The 24021-nt window shown below is 43.5% G+C and overlaps 1 protein-coding gene across 3 annotated transcripts in view; it reads right to left on the bottom strand.

Moving 5' to 3' along the window:
* Positions 1-24021, bottom strand: part of LOC141174071 (uncharacterized) — a 239689-nt gene that overhangs the window by 43959 nt on the left and 171709 nt on the right. For all 3 annotated transcript variants that reach the window (XM_073658712.1, XM_073658710.1, XM_073658711.1), the window contains exons 27-28: positions 10959-11094; positions 7551-7594 (exon numbers count right to left, since the gene is read on the bottom strand). In XM_073658712.1, the coding sequence (XP_073514813.1) occupies positions 7551-7594; positions 10959-11094 (180 nt within the window). The remainder of the gene's footprint in view (positions 1-7550; positions 7595-10958; positions 11095-24021) is intronic.

The following is a 24021-nucleotide window of genomic DNA, read 5'->3' as shown; positions in this document are numbered from 1 at the left end:
AGAAGGTGTGTCCAAACTTTTGGTCTGTACTGTAACTCCTCAAAATCGACTCTAAAATCTGTTGCAGAAAATTAAAACATAAGTAACCTGTAATTTTAAACGCCCCAAAAAATTCATATCATTGTGTAGCCGTTTAAAAGATTATTGACATTTGATTTTCTTATGAAGCCAAAATCCTGCTCAAAAAGTGAGAAATTGAGTTTTTAAGTTCTATGCATGTGTCTAGAAGTTTACTGGGGCATGGTGATAGACTTATAGCTCTTCAACTTAATGCCCTATTCCCTTCCTAGCAGCACAGGCTCCAAGCTGATAAGACAGGTCAGTGGCTGTGTACCAGAGCAAACAACCTGTCAATCAACCAGAGGAGCGTGCTGCTAGGTAGAGAAGACAGTGTGAGACTGAGAAGCTAAAAATGCATCTTCTCGACACAATGCACTTCCAGATACATGTATACAGAACTTCAAAATGATTTCTCACTGCATAAGCAGGGCTTTGGGGTCATTAAGAGATCAACTGTCTTATGTTTTAGAGGGCTCCACAATCATTTTGATTTATTAGTGGTAAAAAATTTTTTGACTGGTTCCCTTTAGCTCATACTTTTGTGAACTTTGATCGGTAAATAGTTAACTTCTTTTTTCCTAACAAGTCATCATGTTTTTAGGATAAATATGATTCTTCAATGCTAAAATAAAACCATAACATTTAAAACAGCCAGTGCTTAGTGTTGTTCTCATGATCCTTTTCCAGCAGTTACATATACAGTAGAAAGAAGATGCTAAAATTGTCTCTATCACGCCAACAGAATGTAGCATCAGTCCAGGGGTATGTTAAAAGATTCTATTTTTATTCCTGCAGTGTCTTAAAAGGTTACGCATTTCAGGATTCTACTTTCCTTCATCAGACCAAGAACAAGATATCTACAGATGTTTGTACAGTCACTGAATATAGGCACAAAAATGAAGGGAAAAACAAGAGTGGCGGCGGTGCTACAATTTTCTGGAATCATCATTTGATTGACATCTCAATGAATACATAAAATACCAATACATTCATAACAAAATGAGTTCACAAGTCATGATAATACATATTAAGAATAAACTACTTTTATATAAATATAATCTATATAATTATTAAAAAAAATCATAAAAAAATGTAATTGTCAAAATAAGCATTGCATGGTGTCTGTATGAACATAGAAATTGAGGTCTAATATTTGAGCTTTGGATTTGATATTAATAGCAAGGGAAGGGGCCTTTTATGCTAGCCCCCTCTGAGGCTAAAAATATCAGCTCTCAGCGGCCCCACAAATGGCGCATCAACTCTGGCGCTTGGAAAAAACAAGAAGTGAACATCGTAGTATGATTAAAGTCCATAAGGTCTGAAATGCGTCTGTACATCACCCCCCCCGTGGGAGTTGTGACTTCTCTGGATATGTTTTTTAAAAATATTTCTCCAATAAAGAATTATTGATTTTAAAGAAGATTTCTGGTTGCTAGATCACTCCTTGTTTTTTCCTGCTAATCTCCCGGGGTACTGCCGGCTGTTCCGTGCACCTGATGTCTGAGTAAATTGAGCGGCCTTTTTTCCGTTTGCTTTAATTCTGGCGCTTAGCCTCACTCTTCCCACAGCCCTGAAGTGGTGGCAAGTGGGGTAATATTTGTGGGGTTGATGTCAACTTTGTATTGTCCGGTGACATCAACCCCAAGGGTTAGTAATAGATAGGTGTCTTATAGATGCTTCTCCATTACTAATCCTACAGTTATGTTGTAAATAAAGACAAACACCCAGAATAATTTTTTTATTTGAAATAAAACACACACAGTTTTACTTTTTCATTTAGAAATAACAAACACTGTTATACTCACGTAACACCTATTTCCCGATGCCCACGTCTCCTGTAAGAAAACAAAAATAAAAAACAACAATATCCCTTATCTGTCCAAAGTTCTGTCCCATGCCGTAATCCAAATCTGGCATCAATAGTTTTCAACCGGGATGCTGCCAAGAACGGCCGTCCCCGGCTGAAAGCCACTGGGAATGAGCTGCTCTGAGCTCAGCCTCACTGACTAGCGGTAACGTCATAGGGTACACCGCCGGTCATTGAGGCTGCGACAGGTGAGGGATATTGTTGTTTTTATTTTTGTTTTCTTACAGAAGATGAGGGCATCGGGGATTAGTTATTAGGTGAGTATAACAATGTTTGTTATTTTTAAATAAAAAAGTAAAACTGTGAGTGTGTTTAGTTTCAAATAAAATAATTTACTCTGGATGTTTGTGTTTATTTAACATTTTGAATATAGAATTAGTAATGGATAGACGTCTTATAGATGCCCCGCTATTACTAACCCTTGATGTAGATGTCACCGGATAATACAAAGGTGACATCAACCCCACAAATATTGCCCCATTTGCCACTGCCACAGAGCAGTGGGTAGGGCCAGGCAAATTGCCAGAATTGGTGCATCTAATAGATGCGCCTTTTCTGGGGCGGCTGCGGGCTCTGTTTTTAGTCTGGGGCCAATAACCATGGCCCCTTACCAACCTGAGAATACCAGCCTCCAACTGTCTGCTTTAGCCTGGCTGGTTATAAAATATGGGGAGGAACCCAAGCCATTTTTTTAAATCATTTATTTACATGATTAAAAAACGGCATGGCACCCCTCTATTATTGATAACAAGCCTTGCTAAAGCTGATAGCTGAAGGTTGCAGCCCACTGCTGTCAGTTTTGCCTGGCTGGTTATCAAAAATACAGGGGAACCCACACAATTTTTTTAATTTAAACAAGCGCCTGCAGATGAATACTCCCATCATCAGCGCCTGCTCTCACTGTTATTGGCGACAGTAGGCATAGGCTCATGGGTGTAGTAGTCCCATCTGCCAAAGCCTGTGACCAGAGGTAAACTTTATACCTTTGGTCACAGCTACAATATCTCTCACCTGTCTGAAGTTCTGTCTCATGCCGTAATCCAAGTCTGGGATAAATAGTTTTCAACTGGGACGGTGCCAAAATACAACGGTTCTTGGCTGAAAACCAGTGAGGAATGAGCTGCTGCCGCTGCTGTAAGCTCATCCTCACTGGCTAGCGGTGATGTCATAGATTAAACCGGTGGTCATTGAGGCTGTAATCCCAGCCAGGTCACTAGCAGTGATCTCACAGAAGTCACCGCAGTTCTCTGCCCTTGCTGGCGACGCGCCTCAATGACCGGCGATGAACTCTATGATGTCACTGCTAGTCAGTGAGGGTGAGCTCGCAGCAGCTCATTCCTCAGTGGTTTTCAGCCGGGACAGTCGCTTCTTGGCATCGTCCAGGTTGAAAACTATTTATCCCAGACTTGGATTACGGCGTCAGACAGAACTTCGGACAGGTGTGAGATATTGTTGTTTTTAATTTTTGTTTTCTTACAGGAGACAAGGGCATCGGGGATTAGGTGTTAGGTGAGTATAACAGTATTTGTTATTTTTAAATAAAAAAGTAAAACAGTGTGTGTTTTATTTCAAATAAAAGAATTTATTCTGTGTGTTTGTCTTTATTTACAATATAACTATAGGATTAGTAATGGAGAGGCGTCTTATAGATGTGGGGTTGATGTCACCGGACAATACAAAGGTGACCTCAACCCCACAAATATTACTCCACTTGCCACTGCCTCAGGGCAGTAGAAAGAGGGAGGCTAAGTGCCAAAATTATTTGTGTACCATTTCTGGGGCCAATGACAGCTTATAGTTTTAGCCTTAGAGGGGGCCAGAATCAAAGGCCCCTTCCCTGGCTATTAATATCAGCTCACAGCTGTCTGCCTAGGATTTGCTGGTTAGATTTTATAGGGGAACCCTACTTCAATTTTTTTCTGGGGTCCCCAGAAATTTAGCCAGTAAACGCTAAGCAAACAGCTGTGGGCTGTTATTAATATCCAGGGAACATTTGGGCCTAATGGCCCCTTCCTAGGCTATTAATATCAGCCCGCAGCTGTCTGTTTAGCCTTTGCTGGTAAGATTTTATAGGGGGACACAGCGTCAAATTTTTTTTGGATCCCTCTGTAAACTTGCCAGTAAATGCTAATCAAACAGCTGTGAGCTGTTATTAATAGCCATGGAACATTTGAGCCTAATGCCCCCTTCTTAGGCTATTAATATCAGCTCATTGCTGTCTGCCTAGCCTTTGCTGGTCAGATTTTATAGGAGGACCCTTTGTCAATTTTTTTCTGGCGTCCCCCTGTAATCTAGCCAGCAAACGCTAAGCAATCAGCTGCGGGCTCTTATTAATAGCAGGGAACATCTTTGGCTAATGACCCCTTCCCTGGCTAGTAATATTAGCCCCCAATGGTCAGCTTTCCCTCTGCTGGTTATGAAAATTACGTGGGAGCCTACGCCGTTTTTTTCATTTATTTTTTTATTTATTAACAAGCACAGTATAATACACACCCAGAGTAACCTTAGTTCACAGTCACCATGTGTTGCAGCAGATGGAAAGTTCAGTGAACTTTAAATATCCCTCAAAATTTCCCATTAGTTTCTGTGCCTCGCAGCTGTCGATAGACCAGGTGACTTTGAACTCTGATCATCTGAAAGGAAGGTTATTTGAGTTCAAGCCACTGGGTCTCACGGTAGCTCTACTGCCGGACTGTTGAATGCCAGAGTGCCGAGTGTTGGGTACTGAGTTCAGCTCACATTATTGTCGCCTGGTCTCTCTGAGATCAGCATGACCAGACGACAATGATGAGAGTTGTACTCAGCACCCACAGTGTACATTAGGTGGAAAATAAAGAATTTAATAAAAAACTGCGTGGGCTCCCGTGACATTTCACAACCAGCAGAGGGAAAGTCGACCACTGGGGGCTTATATTACTAGCCAGGGATGGGGACTTTAGCCCAAAATGTTCCCGGGCTATTAATAAAATCTCACAGCTGTTTGATTAGCCTTAACTGGCTAGATTACAAGGGGACCCCAGAAAAAAACCCATATAGGTTCCCCCTATAAAATCTAACCAGCAAATACTAGGCAGACAGCTATGAGCTGATATTAATAGCCTAGGAAGGGGGCATTAGGCTCAAATGTTCCATGGCGGAACCCGCTGAACCCGAACAGTCAGTGGTTCACCCATCACTAATGAAGATTAATATACTAATCTAATACTAGTGTGGTAATTTGGTAATTTAATAAAGTACATATTTAATTATACATACAATATACTGTATAATCAGCAGTTAACGCCAAAGTAAAACTTACAGCAAGCAACAGAGGAATACAATTTTGCATGAAAATTAAACATAAATAAATAGGATATTGCTGTACATATCTATTGTGAACAAAGGCTTGTGGCGATTTCCAGATCATGATTATGATTTGTATAGATCCTTCTGTCTTACGGTGTTGGAGTGTGTAAATAGGTTACAATATCAAAAAAAGGTGGGAAGTAGATGATTGGCAGGGGTTGGTACATAGGTATAAATTAAATTCTCTAAATGGATTTAATGAGGCCTGTTAGGTTTAAGGTTTGGAGTTTGAATATACAAAGCATTTCTTTTTTTTTAGGTGGCCAAATCAATGGGGGTTGTTGGAATTAATTTGTTCCATTTATGTAATGGAGAAATCTACAAAACAGCAATTATGATGGCTTGCCATGAGTCTTGAGACTCTATGTAATGAGTACCCTTTGGCGATATTAAACTAAGGTTTATTTAGACAACTTCACAGAAGTTGGGTGGTGCATTCTATATACTGGAAGCCGCATGTACCCTAGGAGATAGATGACTTAAACTGACTCACAGTTTAGCAATGTCAATATCTCACATGTCTCCTTAATGGTATAATATGTGAATATTTTTCACCTAAGAGTAATGGAAAGACAGCATTTGAATTCATTACGGTTGCATCAAAAGCTATCAACTATCTAAGGGAAAAAAATAAAATTTCTTTAACTTTGGTTAGTGGTCTCTGTTATGTGCAAGTTATTGGTTCAATTCCTACATACACTGTATACTATATTTAGGGTACATTAAGGATCCATTTTTTGTAGTGTGAGCTAGGAAAATTGAGATAACTGTTGCTATATATACAAGAAAAAGAATGGCGGCAGCACTCAAACTGATGATGAAAAAATTGTCTTTTAATAGCCCTTGTGGCTGTGCAATGTTTCGGTCCCAAGATATGGACCTTTTTCAAGCTTGAAAAAGGTCCATATCTTGGGACCGAAACGTTGCACAGCCACATGGGCTATTAAAAGACAATTTTTTCATCATCAGTTTGAGTGCTGCCTCCATTCTTTTTCTTGGATATTTAAAGGACTGGTGTGTACCTGGGGGACTTTGCACCTTTTTTCAAAAAAATCTTTTTCTTGTGCTGCTTTTGATCTATTTTTTTGTTGCTATATATAGCCATGAATGTTTGATGACCAGTCAATGCTCAGTCGTATGTGATTCTACCAAATCAAGGAATTCAATCATAGACTGGGATATAGTGTGTGTGAAATGGAGGGGTCAAAACTGTTATTATTGATACAGTTGATGAACTCATCTAATTTTTTTGCGCCCTCCTTTAAAAATAATAAAAATGTAATCGATAAACCTTTTATAAATTACACAGTCTGAATAAAATTATTGGCTTTTGTAGATTAGATGGTCCTTGAAAATTGCTTCAAACAAATTTGTGAAACTAGGTACAAATTATGTCCCCATAGCGGTACCTTTTGTTTTGTTTTTAAATCACGTTCAAGAAAGAGAAACAATTGCATTTCACAATAAAACCTTATGCCATTTTGGATAAAGCACTGCATAGGAATGTACACAGGTAGACATCTTTTTTCTAGTCTGATGAAGAGGAGCAGATCCGCAAGTTCATTTAAGACACTGTATGAATAAAATAGCATATTTTGCCCTATCTTTGGATTGATGTCATCTTCTATTGGATTGTCAATATCAATATTAGAAACTTTGTTAGAGAAAAGGTAAATTGCAAAGTTTCTTTCTTTTACAAGCACTTTGCAATTTTACATGTTAATGAAGATGAGACAACTGCTTTAATCACCCAGATTATAAGAATTATCATATAAGAAAATGTCTTTTAATGCAAGAAATAATGAAAGAAGTCTTACCCTTACATAAGAGTTTATCTTATTCTGATCCAGCCTCTGTTCTTCCTTTCCAATCTCTGGAAGTAGTGGGTCATTGCTGCTGCCAGGGATTGGCTGTAGAGGCCATATGTCCACTTAGGGAAGTCAGGTAGGTATCACTTCTTTCATTTTTTTATGGCTTTCTAAAACTTTTTTTTTAAATGGCTTATCTAACAACAATCATTATAAAAAGCTACTTACGATTTGTTTTGTTGTTTTTTTTAAATTACAAGAGCTAATATTTTTCATTTTTCTGCATTTAGCGATAAATGTAACCTACCTACTGAAGAACATTAAGCAGATTTCAGATGACTGCACTCTCAGTCTTATATATATGTGTACAATAAAATTCACTCTCCTGATCAATATCTATAAAGAGGAAATCAGATATAGGACAGCATGAAACGACTGACACATTCACTTTAAAAGACCGAAGTACATACCTTTTATATCGTATTGACATCTGATCTTATCCATCGCACAAACACTGAAAATAAATTGAAAGAATAACTTTTATAAAAGTTATACACACCGTTCACATTTTTACAGTTGCCACTCAGTTATCCATCCGAAGGTGGAACAAATAGTGAGTATCTAAGTTATTTTTCAAAGTTTGCATGTAAGAGAATTGTTGCAAAAATTCCTATGACTGTTTCCCATTCAGATGTATAAAAGGAATTTAAAGTGAAAAATTTCTGCACTATATTGGCGATGACTGAAATTACCCTTCAAGGGGGTTTCGCAGCTTAAAGTAGCACTCCTAGAGAAAGTGACACGCTTAGGGTTCATTCAAACTTCCATTTTTTTGTTTGCAAGAAATAAACTAATCCTTTTTGGATCAGGGTGCTGGATCCAATTTGATCAATTTTTTGGTCCATGAGTCAGATTTTACCATTAGTGTGGAATCCAATTTTCTAATATGCAAAAAATAGAAAAAAAATTTGTGTGCTGTGCATTTTTTTCCCATACTTATAGATTTAAATGGGTGGTTTTGATCTGCAAATCGGATACAAATCCAATGTCATTGTTTTTGTCCTCCAAACAATTGAGCCCCATAAACTATAATGGATATGAAAAGCATGGAAAAATCATGGGCAAGAGGTGGAGAACAGATGTCTTAGGAAGCTGAGTAACTCAGTGTGTCTGATTATGGGTCACAAATTATAATGGAGGGACCGAAATGGGCCACTTAAAAGCAGAAGATGAGGGAATTAACATCACAACTATTTCCATTATGTGCAATGCAATAAATGGCTTTCTGGGAGAGTTACTTTCATTATTGGACTACATAATAAATAATCTCAAAAAATAACATTTAACTGGAAGGTTACTGTTTTCAATTGATTATTGAAGGAAAGGTAAATCAGATGAAAAAAAATGCAGGTTTACTAATCTGTTATTCTCCAAGGGAAAAAAGTCCTACTATAAAAGGTTGCTGTAAATGTACTGGTGGTCATGCTTCTTTTTCTTTTGGATGGAGCACAATTTGATTATAGAATAAAAATTTTTGCTAGGGGATGGTTTTCAGTCCTACTTGGAAAATTGTCTTTTTAATATAATCTTTACATCTCTCCCTGGAGAGGTAAATAATTTCTTTACTAAATTGGACTCAATTTTAAATCTGGGAAACTTGTGGAATTGCCATTTTCTAGGGTTTATTTTACATTCAGGGAAGATCACGGTCAGTTTACTACCAATGACGGCAAACTTGATGAGGTCTTAGGTCTTGGATCTTTTGTAGGTAGATAAAGTCTTACTTCATTGAGCCATTCAAGTCATTGGTCTGACATTAACCCCCATAAAAAGGTTTGAAAAGGTTATCCTAGAGAGTGCTTAAAGCATACTTATTCTTCGCACTAAACCTTTACAAAAGCATGGTCTTCCTGCCTTCATCCCCGTAATGATATTTTTGGTGCACATACCTGTCTAATATTTACACAAATTGTCCTGATTTTCATTCCCTGAAATTAAATTTTCCATCCATTCTTTTTCAGTGAGTGGTTTCTCTTTTTTAGCATTTTGCCAGCACTATGATTGCTGGAGCTTCCCTTCCCTCCCCTCCCAGCATGCAGTTCACCTTTCTCTTAAGAGTGTATGCAGTTTGACAGACAAGAGAGCAAGGCTGTAGAAATACAAAGACCTTCCTGCATATCCTGTAATCTACCTCAGCGTCTGTGTAATTAGTTAAAGGTGCACACCTCTGACATGCCCCTTCTCCTTGTGCTGCACACAGGGGGCCAATATCAGGGGGCTGGTGTGACAGAAGCTGCTCCTCACAGCACTGCTCAAACCTCTATCTGCGACATTACAGCAGTGTGCAGCTCCCCGCTATTATCAGCCAGTCTAATAGCTGTTTCTATGCAGATTCAGGGGGCATGGCAATGCCCTCTCTCCTCAGGCTGGCTGTTCCTTACAGGAGGGAGCGGCACTTAGTGTAAGATGTAATGACCCAGATTGGAGGGGGAAGCAGTGAAAGAGCAGATTCTGCCACACGGAATTACAAAGGTTAAAAAGATCATATAACTGCTCTGACCATTTCATCTTTTTAGTTAATGAGAGCAGTTACAGTATAATTTTTTTTTATCTCCCTGGAGTACCCCTTTAACCCATTAATGACCTTGGGTTTTTCTGATTTTGCGTTTTCATTTCTTGCTCCCCTTCTTCCCAGAGCCATAGCCTTTTTATTTTTCAGTCAATATGGTCATGTGAGGGCTTATTTTTTGCAGGACAAGTTGCACTTCTGAAAGCCATCACCACTGGTTTTACCATAACGCGTACTGGAAAACAGGAATAAAATTCCAAGTGCGGTGAAATTGCAAAAAACATGCAATTCCATGGTTCTTTTTTGGATTTTTTTTTTACCACGTTCACTGAATGCTAAAACTGACCTGCCATTATTCTTCTCCAGGTCATTAAGAGTTCGCGGACACCAAACATGTATAGGTTCTTTTTTATTTAAGTAGTGAAAAAAAAATCCAAAGTTTGCTAAAAAAAAAAAAAAATGGCGCCATTTTCAAAGACCCGTAGCGTCTTCATTTTTGGGATCTGGAGCCAGGTGAGGGCTTACTTTTTGAGCGTCGAGCTGACGTTTTTATTGATACTATTTTGGGGCAGATGTTATGTTTTGATCGCCCGTTATTGCATTTTATTTCAATTTTGTGATGACCAAAAAAACGAAATTCTGGCGTTTAGAATCTTTTTCTTGTTACGCCGTTTACCGATCAGATTAATTATTTTTTTCTTTTTTTATACTGATAGATCGGGTGATAACAAATATCTGTATGTGTTTTTTTTTTATTATTATTTTATTTTGAATGGGGCGAAAGGGGGTTAACTTTTATATTTTTTTTATATTTTTTAAAACATTTTAAAAGCCGCTGTCAGAGATTGACAGCGGCATTTAACCGGTCAACAGCTGCGGGTGGATCGTGATTCCACCCCCGGCTGTTGCGGGCACATGTCAGCTGTAAGAATCAGCTGACATGTGCCCGGTTCAGTGCGGGCTCAGCGCCTGACCCCGTGCTGAAACGGGGGTGATGGCCTGTGGCGTACTAATACGCCCCAGGCCAGTAAGGGGTAAATTCTCTTGACATCAGGCATTGGACATAAAGTTAGATAGAACAGAGACATCTAGTTGCCATCAGTTTCGAGTGCTTTTTCATGGGTAAGACAACTTCATTTTTAAATGAAGTAATTTACTTTTTGTCTTCTTAGAACAATAAATATCAAATCAAATGTGATCAAGTTGCGTGACAGTACAGTAACCATTTGAAGGTATGCAGCCCTTTTTACCATTGGGAACCCAATTCAGATAAATGACAGGATAATTTAATGCTTATTTCTGTTCTTACCAAGAATAACAGCTACGAGGTACTTTATCACCATAGTTATAAAATATGCCATCTTCAACGCAGCCGCACTGTGCCACACACTTCATAGTATCTTCATTCAAAAAGGGTCTGGATGGCGGGCATTTGGGATAACAGCCTGTAGCATGAATGGAAGAGTTCAGTTAAGTATGTTCCAAAATTAGAATGTAACATACATTAGTAGTACAGTATACAACTCTACAATCTATACTTCTTTTTTTCACAAAGAACCTCCTACTTTATGAAGAAAATAATAAATTGGCAAAATATGCAATAGCATATTGTTAGTCTGTAGACTTGTAGCTCAAGACTGGACAACCCCTTTAAGTATGAAAATCCACTAATTAGGAATTTTTGGTTCAGAATCTGCAATAAAAATCAGTAACTAATCGGCCATTTCTGAATGTGAAGGGGTTATCCGGGAGTTTTAAAAATCTGTCTAAGGCTATGTTCACACATGTTGGGTTTTTCAGCATTTTTTGCTGCAGATTTTTATGCAAATTTTCAGCTGCGTTTTGCAGTACCAGGATTCTCATCACACATCTTGTTTTTTTTTTCGTTGTGTATTTTGTGCCTTGGTTGGGTTTTTGAAAAATAGTCATGTCACTTCTTTCATTTTTTCAGCGTTTTTTCAACGTTTTTTCACTAATAGGAAGTTATGGGTAGTGAAAAAAATGCTGAAAAAAACGCATAAAAAAACGCACCAAAATTTGCATCAGTGTTTTTTCAGCGTTTTTGATTGCAAAATAGAGTGGGGTTCTTTTTTTCAGAGAACTTTATGTACATGCATAAATAGAGACAGACAGTGAAAAAAATGCTGAAAAAATGCACAAAAAAGGCATCAAAGAATGTAGCAAAACCTGCGTTTTTGATGCAGCTGATTTCCTGGCAGACATCAGTTTTGCTTCAGATTTGTGATGTAAAAAAACCCAACATGTGTGAACAAAGCCTAAATGTAGTTTCACGCATCTGACTTTCACAAACTGTTTTAGGATTCAGATATGGAAAACTGACCCAAGGCCAGCAAATGTTGAAATTATAAAATATTCATTATTCACCTATTTAATACCTTGATGCTAAAGAAATTTAACAGGTAAGTAATGGTTATTTTTATTTATATATTCATATAATTTTCTATAACACATTTGCTGCTCTCAGCCTGAATTTTACAAATCTATACAAGATTCAGAATGAAATACCCGATAGGACTAGCGCTCCCAGACTTGCAAGGATTGGAAAATTAACTCTTTATCTTCAAAAGATTTATTTCACTCTGTTCTCTCGATATAATATATATTAAAACAATAAAACAGATAGAATTTGACTGCATCTATACCAAAAGGTTTACAGATTCATTTTAACAGTACTTTTCCTATGGATACAGATTTTTCGAGCAGATAGCAAGAAATTTTGGATACCCGTTCATATGGTTTAATGTCACTATTAATATTGAAACGCAAGGAGCTAGCACTCCAAGCAACAAAAAAATGTGAGTCGCTGGTTGAAGATCTCAACCAATATAAAATGATTCCATACTATGATACATTGAATAGTGATATGAATAAGAATTTAAAAAAATTTTGAGAATAATCTTATGGAAACAAAAACTAAAAAATTACGTAGGGATTAGTGTTGAGCGAGCATGCTCGACAGAGCTCGGTACTCGCCTGAGCATCTCACTACTCGCGATGTTCGGCGAGCACCGAGCATTTCCGGGTTACTCGGGCGGGAGCTCGGGTCTCCACCCTGCATGTTTGTCACTCTTTACAAAGCCAATGAACATGCAGGGATTGCCAGTCAGTCACTGTAATGCCGCAGCCATGTTGTTTGTGGGCATTACAGTGATTGGCTGGCCGCACAGCGTCACCTCGAGTATTTAAAACCGGGCGCCGCCATCTTGGACACAGTCGCTCCGGATCAGACAGTGTAGGGTCAGTGCTGCGGAGCTAGGGAGAGATTAATACTGCAAAATAGTAAGTTTAGGGTCTCTAAAGCCTGCCAAATCAAACAAACAGTCCTTCTCAGGACTAATATCCATCCCAGATATCAGGCAGGCAGGCAGGCTGTATAGGAGACACAGTGGTTATACCAACAAACACTGCATTACAATCCTGTGTGCTCCTGCTGGTCAAATTGCTAGACTTATCCCCAGGTCTCAGGGGAGATTTTTTTTTTCCTCAGTCAGACTGTACAAATACCTGTCTTATTAACCTTTTGGTATCCCCCCCCCCCCCCCCAAAAAAAAAAAAAAAAAAACGAGTGTGTCTGTGAGTGTTCAGACTCAAATATATCTGTTTAAAAGATTCTGGTGTAGGCCAGAGAACTGGAACTGTGTTTTTCCTCTTCCACGGTTCAAATCTGGGTGTTATAAACCTGCTTGCCTTTTTTCCATAAAAAAAACAGTTTGAGTGTGTCGCTGACTGTTTAGACGCAAATATATCTATTTTAACAAGTCTGGTATACACCAGGAAATTATAACTGTGGTTTTGCAGTTCCACGGTTCAAATCTCTGTATTATCCACCTTTTTCTCTTTTTTCCATAAAAAAAAACATTTTCAGTGTCTCGCTGACTGTTCAGACACCAATATATCTGTTTAAAAGAGTCTGGTGTAGGCCAAAGAACTAGAACTGTGTTTTTCCTCTTCCATGGTTCAAATCTGGGTGTTATCAACCTGCTTGCCTTTTTTGCATAAAAAAAAACATTTTCAGTGTCTCGCTGACTGTTCAGACACAAATATATCTGTTTAAAAGATTCTAGTGTAGACCAGAGAAATAGAACTGTGGTTTTCCTCTTCCACTGTTCTAATCTCCTTTTTATTACCCTTTTGCCATTGGTAGTGCGAGTGTATGCTATTTTACTTCATTTACAATGGGCAAGGTGCGTGGCAAGGGACATGGAACTGGACGTTCTGGTGATGGTGCGTGCAGAGGACGGGGCCGTTGTCAAGGTGAAAATGTGCCAAAACCAACAGCCACATCTTTTCGCTCCCAGTTCTTGACCGAATTACTAGGGAAGCACACAACAAGACCACTATTGCGAACTGATCAGTGTGAACAGATTATTAATTGGATAGCAGATAATACTTCCAGTCACCTGGGCACCACCACCTACGGTCTGTCTTCCACACGGTCAAGTGTTAGTAGCCGTGAGTCTCGACCGCATACTCCTCCTCACCCTGATGCTCCTTCCTCCCACCATGCCGAGTGTCATCAGACAGCAACTGATCCCACAGTTGGACACTCTGAAGAGCTGTTCACTGGTCCATTTCCATATTTGGGCCCCTCGCCTACTCCGCTTGAAGTGGTGGAAGAGGAGATCCCATGTAGCGATGGCCAAATATTTGAACAGCCACGGCCACAGGAAGGCCACGCTGGCAATTTGTCACAAGAGGTGGACAATGACGAGACACAATTGTCACGAAGTGAGGAGGATGACCGTGGTGTGGACGTGGAAAAGGAGGAGGTGGTGGATGATCTAGTAACTGACCCAACGTGGCAGGAGGACACGCAGAGTGAGGCCAGCAGCACACAGGGGGAGGGAGGCAGAGTACCCCAACAGGCAGGAAGAAGCAGTGTGGTAGCTGCAGACAGAAGGCGGGCAACCGTTCCCCGTAACACCAACAAGAGGGACGTTGCCAGTACAAGCGGTAGGTCTTCCAGAGTCTGGAATTTTTTTAAAGACTCTGCTGATCACCCCAAAAAGGTCATTTGTACCACCTGCCAGGCCAGCATCAGCAGGGGTGACAAAACTACCAGCCTGACCACCACCAGCATGATCAGGCACATGTCAGCAAAGCACCCGACTTTGTGGGGCGAACCCCAGGGTCCATGACCAGTGTCAGCGGGTGTCACCACTGCTTCTTCCGCTGTTGTGCGTGCAAGGCAGTCCCCTGTCTATACTGCATGCAAAGATGCCCCTCCTCTCAGTCTTCACTTGTTATGGCAGTTTCTCAAGAAACAGCATCAACGTCCACATCCCACTGCAGCGTTCAATTGTACATATCCCAGAGCTTTGAACGAAAGCACAAATTCGCAGCCAACGCCCCACAGGCCACAGTCCTAAATTCGCACATTTCACGACTGCTTTCATTGGAAATGCTGCCTTTTAGGCTGGTGGAAACGGAATCCTTCCGCAACCTTATGACGGTGGCCGTCCCTCGGTACTCGGTCCCCAGCCGACACTATTTTGCCATCCCCGCACTACACAAGCACGTGTCCCAAAACATCTGCCGTGCCCTCAACAACGCAGTTACTGGGAGAGTCCACCTGACAACGGACACGTGGAATAGTGCTTGTGGCCAGGGACGGTACATCTCCCTGACGGCACACTGGGTAAACATAGTAGAAGCCGGGACCCAGTCGGACCTTGGGAGGGAACACATCCTCCCCACACCGAGGATTGCGGGCCCTATGTCAGTCAGAGTTGCACCCACAGTGTACAGCTCCTGCGCATCATCCTCCTCATGTTCAGCCTCCATCTCAGATATCACCACATCAGTTACAAGCTGGAAGCACTGCAGTACTGCCTCAGCCAAGCGGCAACAGGCTGTGCTGAAACTCATAAGCTTAGGTTATAAACCTCACACTGCTTGTGAGTTGTGGACAGCTGTGAAAGAGCAGGCAGATCTGTGGCTGAGACCGCTGAACCTACATCCTGGCATGGTCGTGTGTGACTATGGCCATAACCTGGTGGTGGCTCTGAGGCAAGGCGAGATCACACACGTGCCATGCCTGGCTCATGTGCTTAACCTCGCGGTTCAGCGGTTTCTTAAATCGTACCCCGAGTTGCCAGATCTGCTTGTCAAAGTACGCCGCCTGTCAGCTCATTTTCGGAAGTCGGCTACAGCTTCCACCGCTCTTGCTGTGTTGCAGCAGCGTTTGCAGCTTCCGGCACACCGACTGGTGTGTGATGTCCCCACACGTTGGAACTCTACCCTCCACATGTTGCAAAGCATTTGTGAGCAGAAGAGAGCAGTTGTGGAGTACCAGCTGCAACAAGGCAGTCAATATTCAGGTCAGACTCCACACAAGACCTCAGGAGTGGACCTAGATGTCTGACATATGTACCATCATGACAAACTTTGAGGAGACCACCAAGATGGTGAGTGGCGATGACGCCGTCATTAGCGTCAGAATCCCACTTGTCTGTCTTTTGCAATGCTCTCTGCAGAGAATTAAAGAGGAGGCATTGCAGACAGAATATGATGAGATGGATCAAGTAGCCATAGCGGGCGAGTACACACAGCCCAGCCTCATCTCATCCCAACGTGCATTGGGGGACAATGATGGAGAGGAGAAGGAGGAGGAGGAGGAAGAACAGGAGCTGGTATCATGCGCTGTAGACGGTAGTACCTGTACAACTGTCATACCGTCGGTTCAGCGTGGGTGGCCTGAGGACAAGGGGGAGGAGGAGGAGAAGGTGGAAGAGGAGAGCATGGTCAGTCGTCATCTTGGTGAGGACACGGAAGTCTTGCCCGTTACCAGTCTGGCACGCATGGCTGACTTTATGTTACGCTGCCTTAACCATGACCCTCGCGTTGTCAAAATGTTGGGTGACAGTCATTACTGGTTGGTGACACTTTTAGACCCCCGCTACAAGGAGAACTTTCACTCTCTTATTCCTGAGGTGGAGAGGTCTACAAAAATGGGGCAGTACCAGAAGGCCCTTGCTGCAGAACTGTTAAAAAAATTCCCATCTGAACACGCAAGCGGCAGAGGTCACAGTCCGTCGACCAACAAAGGCGTACAGGCGAGAGAGACGCAACTCCAATCCAGCAGAGGCAGGGGTACACTGTCAATGTTCTGGGACAGTTTTCTGAGACCCGCCCAGCTTACAGGTCCTGAGGCGTGGGGTACTCTCACAAGGAGTGGAAAGTTTCAAAAGATGGTGAGGGAGTACCTTGCCGACCGTGCCAGCATCCTCCATGATTCCTCTGTGCCTTTTAATTATTGGGTATCCAAGCTGGACACTTGGAATGAACTCGCTCTGTACGCCTTGGAGGTCCTGGCCTGCCCTGCCGCTAGCGGGTTATTGGAGCGTGTTTTAAGTGCCGCTGGGAGAATTATAACTGATAAGCACATTCGCCTGTCAACTGACAATGCAGACAAGCTGACCCTTATCAAAATGAACAAGGGCTGGATTGGGCCAGACTTCTCATCATCACCAAATGACAGCAGAGTAACAAAGTCAAATCCACTGTGTTGTTTCGGGAGGTGTATTCCCATGCACCGCTTCACACCCACACATGGGTATACGCTTCCTCATTCCGTCTGTTTTTTGCACTTCTCCGTATCCTCAGCCTCCACCACCACTATACCACCAGGGTGACCGTGGTACGTGTTGCCAGCATTGAAAGTTCCTCCGTCCTAGGCAAAGACTATGGGAGACCCACGCCCCAATAATGGAAATAATGTTTTTAAGATGCTGTACTGCATGGCTTTTGTAAGGGGCATTAAAATAGTCTTGTTAAGCTACTGTGACCTCCACGTCTCTTCCAGGGGGCATTGATATTGTCTTTTTATTCCATTGCGACCTCCACAACTCCTCCAAGGGGCATTGATATTTTCTTTTTATTCCACTGCGACCTCCACCACTCTTCCAAGGGCCATTAAAACCGTCTTGTTAAGCCACTGTGACCTCCACATCTTTTCCAAGAGGCATTAAAACCGTCTTGTTAAGCTAATGCGACATCCACCACTATTCCAAGGGGCATTGATATTGTCTTTTTATTCCACTGCGACCTCCACCACTCTTCCAAGGGGCATTGATATTGTCTTTTTATTCCACTGCGACCTCCACCACTCTTCCAAGGGGCATTAAAACCGTCTTGTTAAGCTACTGTAACCTCCACCACTCTTCCAAGGGGCATGGATATTGTCTTTTTATTCCACTGCGACCTCCACCACTCTTCCAAGGGGCATTAAAACTGTCTTGTTAAGCTACTGTGACCTCCACGTCTCTTCCACGGGGCATTGATATTGTCTTTTTATTCCACTGTGACCTCCACGTCTCTTCCACGGGGCATTGATATTGTCTTTTTATTCCACTGCGACCTCCACCACTCTTCCAAGGGGCAATAAAACCGTTTTGTTAAGCTACTGTGACCTCCACACCTCTTCCAAGGGGCATTGATATTGTCTTTTTATTCCACTGCGACCTCCATCACTCTTCCAAGGAGCATTAAAACCATCTTGCTAAGCTACTGCGACCTCCACCACTCTTCCAAGGGGCATTGATATTGTCTTTTTATTCCACTGCGACCTCCACCACTCTTCCAAGGGGCATTGATATTGTCTTTTTATTCCACTGCGACCTCCACCACTCTTCCAAGGGCATTAAAACCGTCTTGTTAAGCTACTGCAACCTCCACCACTCTTCCAAGGGGCATGGATATTGTCTTTTTATTCCACTGCGACCTCCACCACTCTTCCAAGGGGCATTAAAACTGTCTTGTTAAGCTACTGTGACCTCCACGTCTCTTCCACGGGGCATTGATATTGTCTTTTTATTCCACTGCGACCTCCACCACTCTTCCAAGGGGCAATAAAACCGTTTTGTTAAGCTACTGTGACCTCCACACCTCTTCCAAGGGGCATTGATATTGTCTTTTTATTCCACTGCGACCTCCATCACTCTTCCAAGGAGCATTAAAACCATCTTGCTAAGCTACTGCGACCTCCACCACTCTTCCAAGGGGCATTGATATTGTCTTTTTATTCCACTGTGTAACGGGTCTGGGAGGTGGAACCTCTGAGCAACTATACAAGGGGGCAGTCCTTGTAAGGAAGCGGGTGGCTCCCAGGGAAGGCGGGCAGGTAGTCACGGCTAGTGACGGGGACCGTCTCTGGGTAGAAGGGCAGGAGGTCACGGCACGTGACGGCGGAGCCTCCAGGTAGGCTAGCAGGCAGGTAGCAGGTGAGCGCTCCCAGGTGAGTGGGCAAGAGTCCCTGGACAGGCAGGTGGTCACAGCACGTGACGGCGGGGCCTCCAGGTAGGCTAGCAGGCAGGTAGCAGGTGAGCGCTCCCAGGCGAGTGGGCAAGAGTCTCTGGACAGGCAGGTGGTTACAGCACGTGACGGCGGAGCCTCCAGGTAGGCTAGCAGGCAGGTGACAGGTGAGCGCTCCCAGGTGAGCGGGCAAGAGTCTCTGGACAGGCAGGTGGTCACAGCATGTGACGGCGGAGCCTCCAGGTAGGCTAGCAGACAGGTAATATTTGAGCGCTCCCAGGTGAGCGGGCAGGCTGGTCCATAGACAGACTGACAGGTGTCGGAAGGCAGACCGTCGAACCGCAGGCTTGCAAGCAGGTAAGCGGATATCAGGCAGGTATCAAGCAGGAATCTGGCAGGTGACTGGCAGGTAACAAGCAGGAATCTGGCAGGTGACTGGCAGGTAACAAGCAGGAATCTGGCAGGTGACTGGCAGGTAACTGGTAACGGGACCTGAGGGCTGAAGCAGAGTGAAGGCTTTGCAACAACATTGCTCGGGCACCTCCATTTTGGAGGAGGTGCCTTATATATGGGAGGTCCTCCGGCAATTGGCCGGGGACTCCTTAGGACGGCGTGCGCGGTCCCTTTAAGAGAGGGGGAGCGCGCGCGCGCGCCCTAAGCATACTGCCGGGAAAGAAGCGCGTGCCGGAAGCAGCGGGGAGAGAAGCGCTGGAGGACGCAGCGCCAGGAGCGGGGAGGTGAGAGGGACGGCGTCTCTGCCTAGTACGGAGCAGAGACGCCGATGCTACACACTGCGAAATCCACCACTCTTCCAAGGGGCACTTACATTGTCTTTTTATTCCACTGCGACCTCCACCACTCTTCCAAGAGGCATTGATATTGTCTTTTTATTCCACTGCGACCTCCACCACTCTTCCAAGGGGCATTAAAACCGTCTTGTTAAGCTACTGTGACCTCCACGTCTCTTCCACAGGGCATTGATATTGTCTTTTTATTCCACTGCGACCTCCACCACTCTTCCAAGGGGCATTGATATTGTCTTTTTATTCCACTGCGACCTCCACCACTCTTCCAAGGGGCATTAAAACCGTCTTGTTAAGCTACTGTGACCTCCACGTCTCTTCCAAGGGGCATTAAAACCGTCTTGTTAAGCTACTGTGACCTCCACGTCTCTTCCACGGGGCATTGATATTGTCTTTTTATTCCACTGCAACCTCCACCACTCTTCCAAGGGGCATTGATATTGTCTTTTTATTTCACTGCGACCTCCACCACTCTTCCAAGGTCATTAAAACCATCTTGTTAAGCTACTGTGACCTCCACATCTCTTCCAAGGGGCATTAAAACCGTCTTGTTAAGCTAATGCGACATCCACCACTCTTCCAAGGGGCATTGATATTGTCTTTTTATTCCACTGCGACCTCTACCACTCTTCCAAGGGGCATAAAAACCGTCTTGTTACGCTACTGTGACCTCCACATCTCTTCCACGGGGAATTGATATTGTCTTTTTATTCCACTGCGACCTCCACCACTCTTCCAAGAGGCATTGATATTGTCTTTTTATTCCACTGCGACCTCCACCACTCTTCCAAGGGGCATTGATATTGTCTTTTTATTCCACTGCGACCTCCACCACTCTTCCAAGGGGCATTAAAATGGTCTTGTTAAGCTACTGTGATCTCCACGTCTCTTCTAAGGGGCATTAAAACGGTCTTTTTAAGCTACTGTGACCTCCACATCTCTTCCAAGAGGCATTAAAACCGTCTTGTTAAGCTAATGCGACATCCACCACTCTTCCAAGGGGCATTGATATTGTCTTTTTATTCCACTGCGACCTCCACCACTCTTCCAAGGGGCATTAAAACCGTCTTGTTAAGCTACTGTGACCTCCACATCTCTTCCACGGGGCATTGATATTGTCTTTTTATTCCACTGTGACCTCCACCACTCTTCCAAGGGGCATTAAAACCGTCTTGTTAAGCTACTGTGACCTCCACACCTCTTCCAAGGGGCATTGATATTGTCTTTTTATTCCACTGCGACCTCCACCACTCTTCCAAGGGGCATTAAAACCGTCTTGTTAAGCTACTGCGACCTCCACCACTCTTCCAATGGGCATTGATATTGTCTTTTTATTCCACTGCGACCTCCACCACTCTTCCAAGGGACATTGATATTGTCTTTTTATTCCACTGCGACCTCTACCACTCTTCCAAGGGGCATAAAAACCGTCTTGTTACGCTACTGTGACCTCCACATCTCTTCCACGGGGAATTGATATTGTCTTTTTATTCCACTGCGACCTCCACCACTCTTCCAAGAGGCATTGATATTGTCTTTTTATTCCACTGCGACCTCCACCACTCTTCCAAGGGGCATTGATATTGTCTTTTTATTCCACTGCGACCTCCACCACTCTTCCAAGGGGCATTAAAATGGTCTTGTTAAGCTACTGTGATCTCCACGTCTCTTCTAAGGGGCATTAAAACGGTCTTTTTAAGCTACTGTGACCTCCACATCTCTTCCAAGAGGCATTAAAACCGTCTTGTTAAGCTAATGCGACATCCACCACTCTTCCAAGGGGCATTGATATTGTCTTTTTATTCCACTGCGACCTCCACCACTCTTCCAAGGGGCATTAAAACCGTCTTGTTAAGCTACTGTGACCTCCACATCTCTTCCACGGGGCATTGATATTGTCTTTTTATTCCACTGTGACCTCCACCACTCTTCCAAGGGGCATTAAAACCGTCTTGTTAAGCTACTGTGACCTCCACACCTCTTCCAAGGGGCATTGATATTGTCTTTTTATTCCACTGCGACCTCCACCACTCTTCCAAGGGGCATTAAAACCGTCTTGTTAAGCTACTGCGACCTCCACCACTCTTCCAAGGGGCATTGATATTGTCTTTTTATTCCACTGCGACCTCCACCACTCTTCCAAGGGGCATTGATATTGTCTTTTTATTCCACTGCGACCTCTACCACTCTTCCAAGGGGCATTAAAACCGTCTTGTTACGCTACTGTGACCTCCACATCTCTTCCACGGGGAATTGATATTGTCTTTTTATTCCACTGCGACCTCCACCACTCTTCCAAGAGGCATTGATATTGTCTTTTTATTCCACTGCGACCTCCACCACTCTTCCAAGGGGCATTGATATTGTCTTTTTATTCCACTGCGACCTCCACCACTCTTCCAAAGGGCATTAAAACGGTCTTGTTAAGCTACTGTGATCTCCACGTCTCTTCTAAGGGGCATTAAAACGGTCTTTTTAAGCTACTGTGACCTCCACGTCTCTTCCAAGGGGCATTAAAACCGTCTTGTTAAGCTACTGTGAACTCCACATCTCTTCCACGGGGCATTGATATTGTCTTTTTATTCCACTGCGACCTCCACCACTCTTCCAAGGGGCATTGATATTGTCTTTTTATTCCACTGCGACCTCCACCACTCTTCCAAGGGGTATTAAAACCATCTTGTTAAGCTACTGTGACCTCCACGTCTCTTCCAAGGGGCATTAAAACCATCTTGTTAAACCACTCTGAACTCCATGGCTCTTCCAAGGGCATTGAAATGTTGTTTTTAAGTACCTCTAACCTCCACGACTCTTCCAACGGGCATTGCATTTCCTCCTAATTATAGTCAGCTTTTGCTTTTCAATGCATAGGCGAACACTAAGGGAGACCCACTCCCCAATAATGGGTAGAAGGTTTTTAGTACGCTGTAATCCACGTCTGTTTCAAAAGGCATTGCAGTTCCTCATAATTTTTGGAAAGCCTTCCATTCACTGCTTAGGCCAACAGTGTACAGGAGACCCAGTTGCTATAAATGGAAAAAACAGTTTAGTTAAGGCCCTCTGACCTCCATGTCACTTCCAAGGGGCATTGGAGTGCTTCGAAATTTTTGGTAGGCATTGCACTCACTGTATGCCCTATAACTGTGTAGCCGAACCGCTCCTTTTGGTACAGAAACATATCCTACAAGACATGTGTGGTTGACTGGCCTGATATTGATGTGAATGGTCCCTGTTCCTCCTGCTCTTTCTCCTTTGCCACCACCTCATCCATCATTCATCACCTGAAGCTTTGTTTTAACGGGAGTCATAGATCTGGGAAAGTAGCAGGAAAATATCCAGCAATCCTCGGCGGAGGTAGGATATGCGCCAAAACGCTGACCACCTCAGGACTAGCCGCTACTACATACATGCGCTTGCATTCCAAAGAACAGAAAGCTAAGGAGATGGATGGCCTCATGATCATGAATAATTTACTCGTTGTGTAGGAGGCCAACCACTGCTGCTGTCTACCTTCTGAACTTTGTGTTAAAGCCTGATTGACCCAGGACACGCAATCCTCTATGTCTGGAGGACATGTTGCATCCCAGTGTCCAACTGTGTCCTGGCTTCCACAATATTAACCCAGTGTGAAGGCGTCAGTGAGATGGACCATCCCTGGCCACATACACTTGACCATGTGTTTGTGTTTAGGCTGTCCTTCCCAATAAATGCACTGGGGAGGGCACAGGTAATGTTTTGGTATGCGCGCTTGTGTATAAGGCACACCAGGACAAATGGGGGCGGCTGGGGACCGTTTATGGACACCTGGCCGCCCCCAGGCGGCTGGGGACCGTGTATGGGCACCCGGCCGCGGGGCGGCTGGGGACCGAGTATGTACACCCGGCCGCCCCCTGGCGGCTGGGGACTGAGTGTGGATACCAGACCGCCGACGCAGCCATGACATGGTGGCCGGCGTCTGCCTCCACAAGCTTAAAAGGCCTCATTTCAAGTGCAAGCAAGCTAGCAGTATGGTATTGCAGCCTGGGGGTGGGTGGGTGGCAGGCTGCACACTTACGCTTGCATTCCAAGAAAACAAAGCAGATGCTAACTTGTATCATCATCATCATGCTCCTCACCTTGGCACTCTCAACTCCTCTGATGGAGAAGCCAGGGCCCACCAGAGGAGTCTGGTTGTCTGGTGGGCTCGGCCAAGGCTGCCCTAAAGCAGGCCAGGCTAAGAAAAGTGTGGGGAAGGTTACCGGGACAAATAGGGGCGGCTGGGGACCGAGTATGGACACACGGCCGCCCTCTGGTGGC

This window comes from Phyllobates terribilis, unplaced genomic scaffold, assembly GCF_046119375.1.
Source record: "Phyllobates terribilis strain yellow unplaced genomic scaffold, ASM4611937v1 Scaffold_13__5_contigs__length_258822181, whole genome shotgun sequence".
Taxonomy (NCBI): Eukaryota; Metazoa; Chordata; class Amphibia; order Anura; family Dendrobatidae; genus Phyllobates; species Phyllobates terribilis.
The sequence above is the reverse complement of the archived record's forward strand: the minus strand, read 5'-3'. Positions and strand labels throughout refer to the sequence as shown.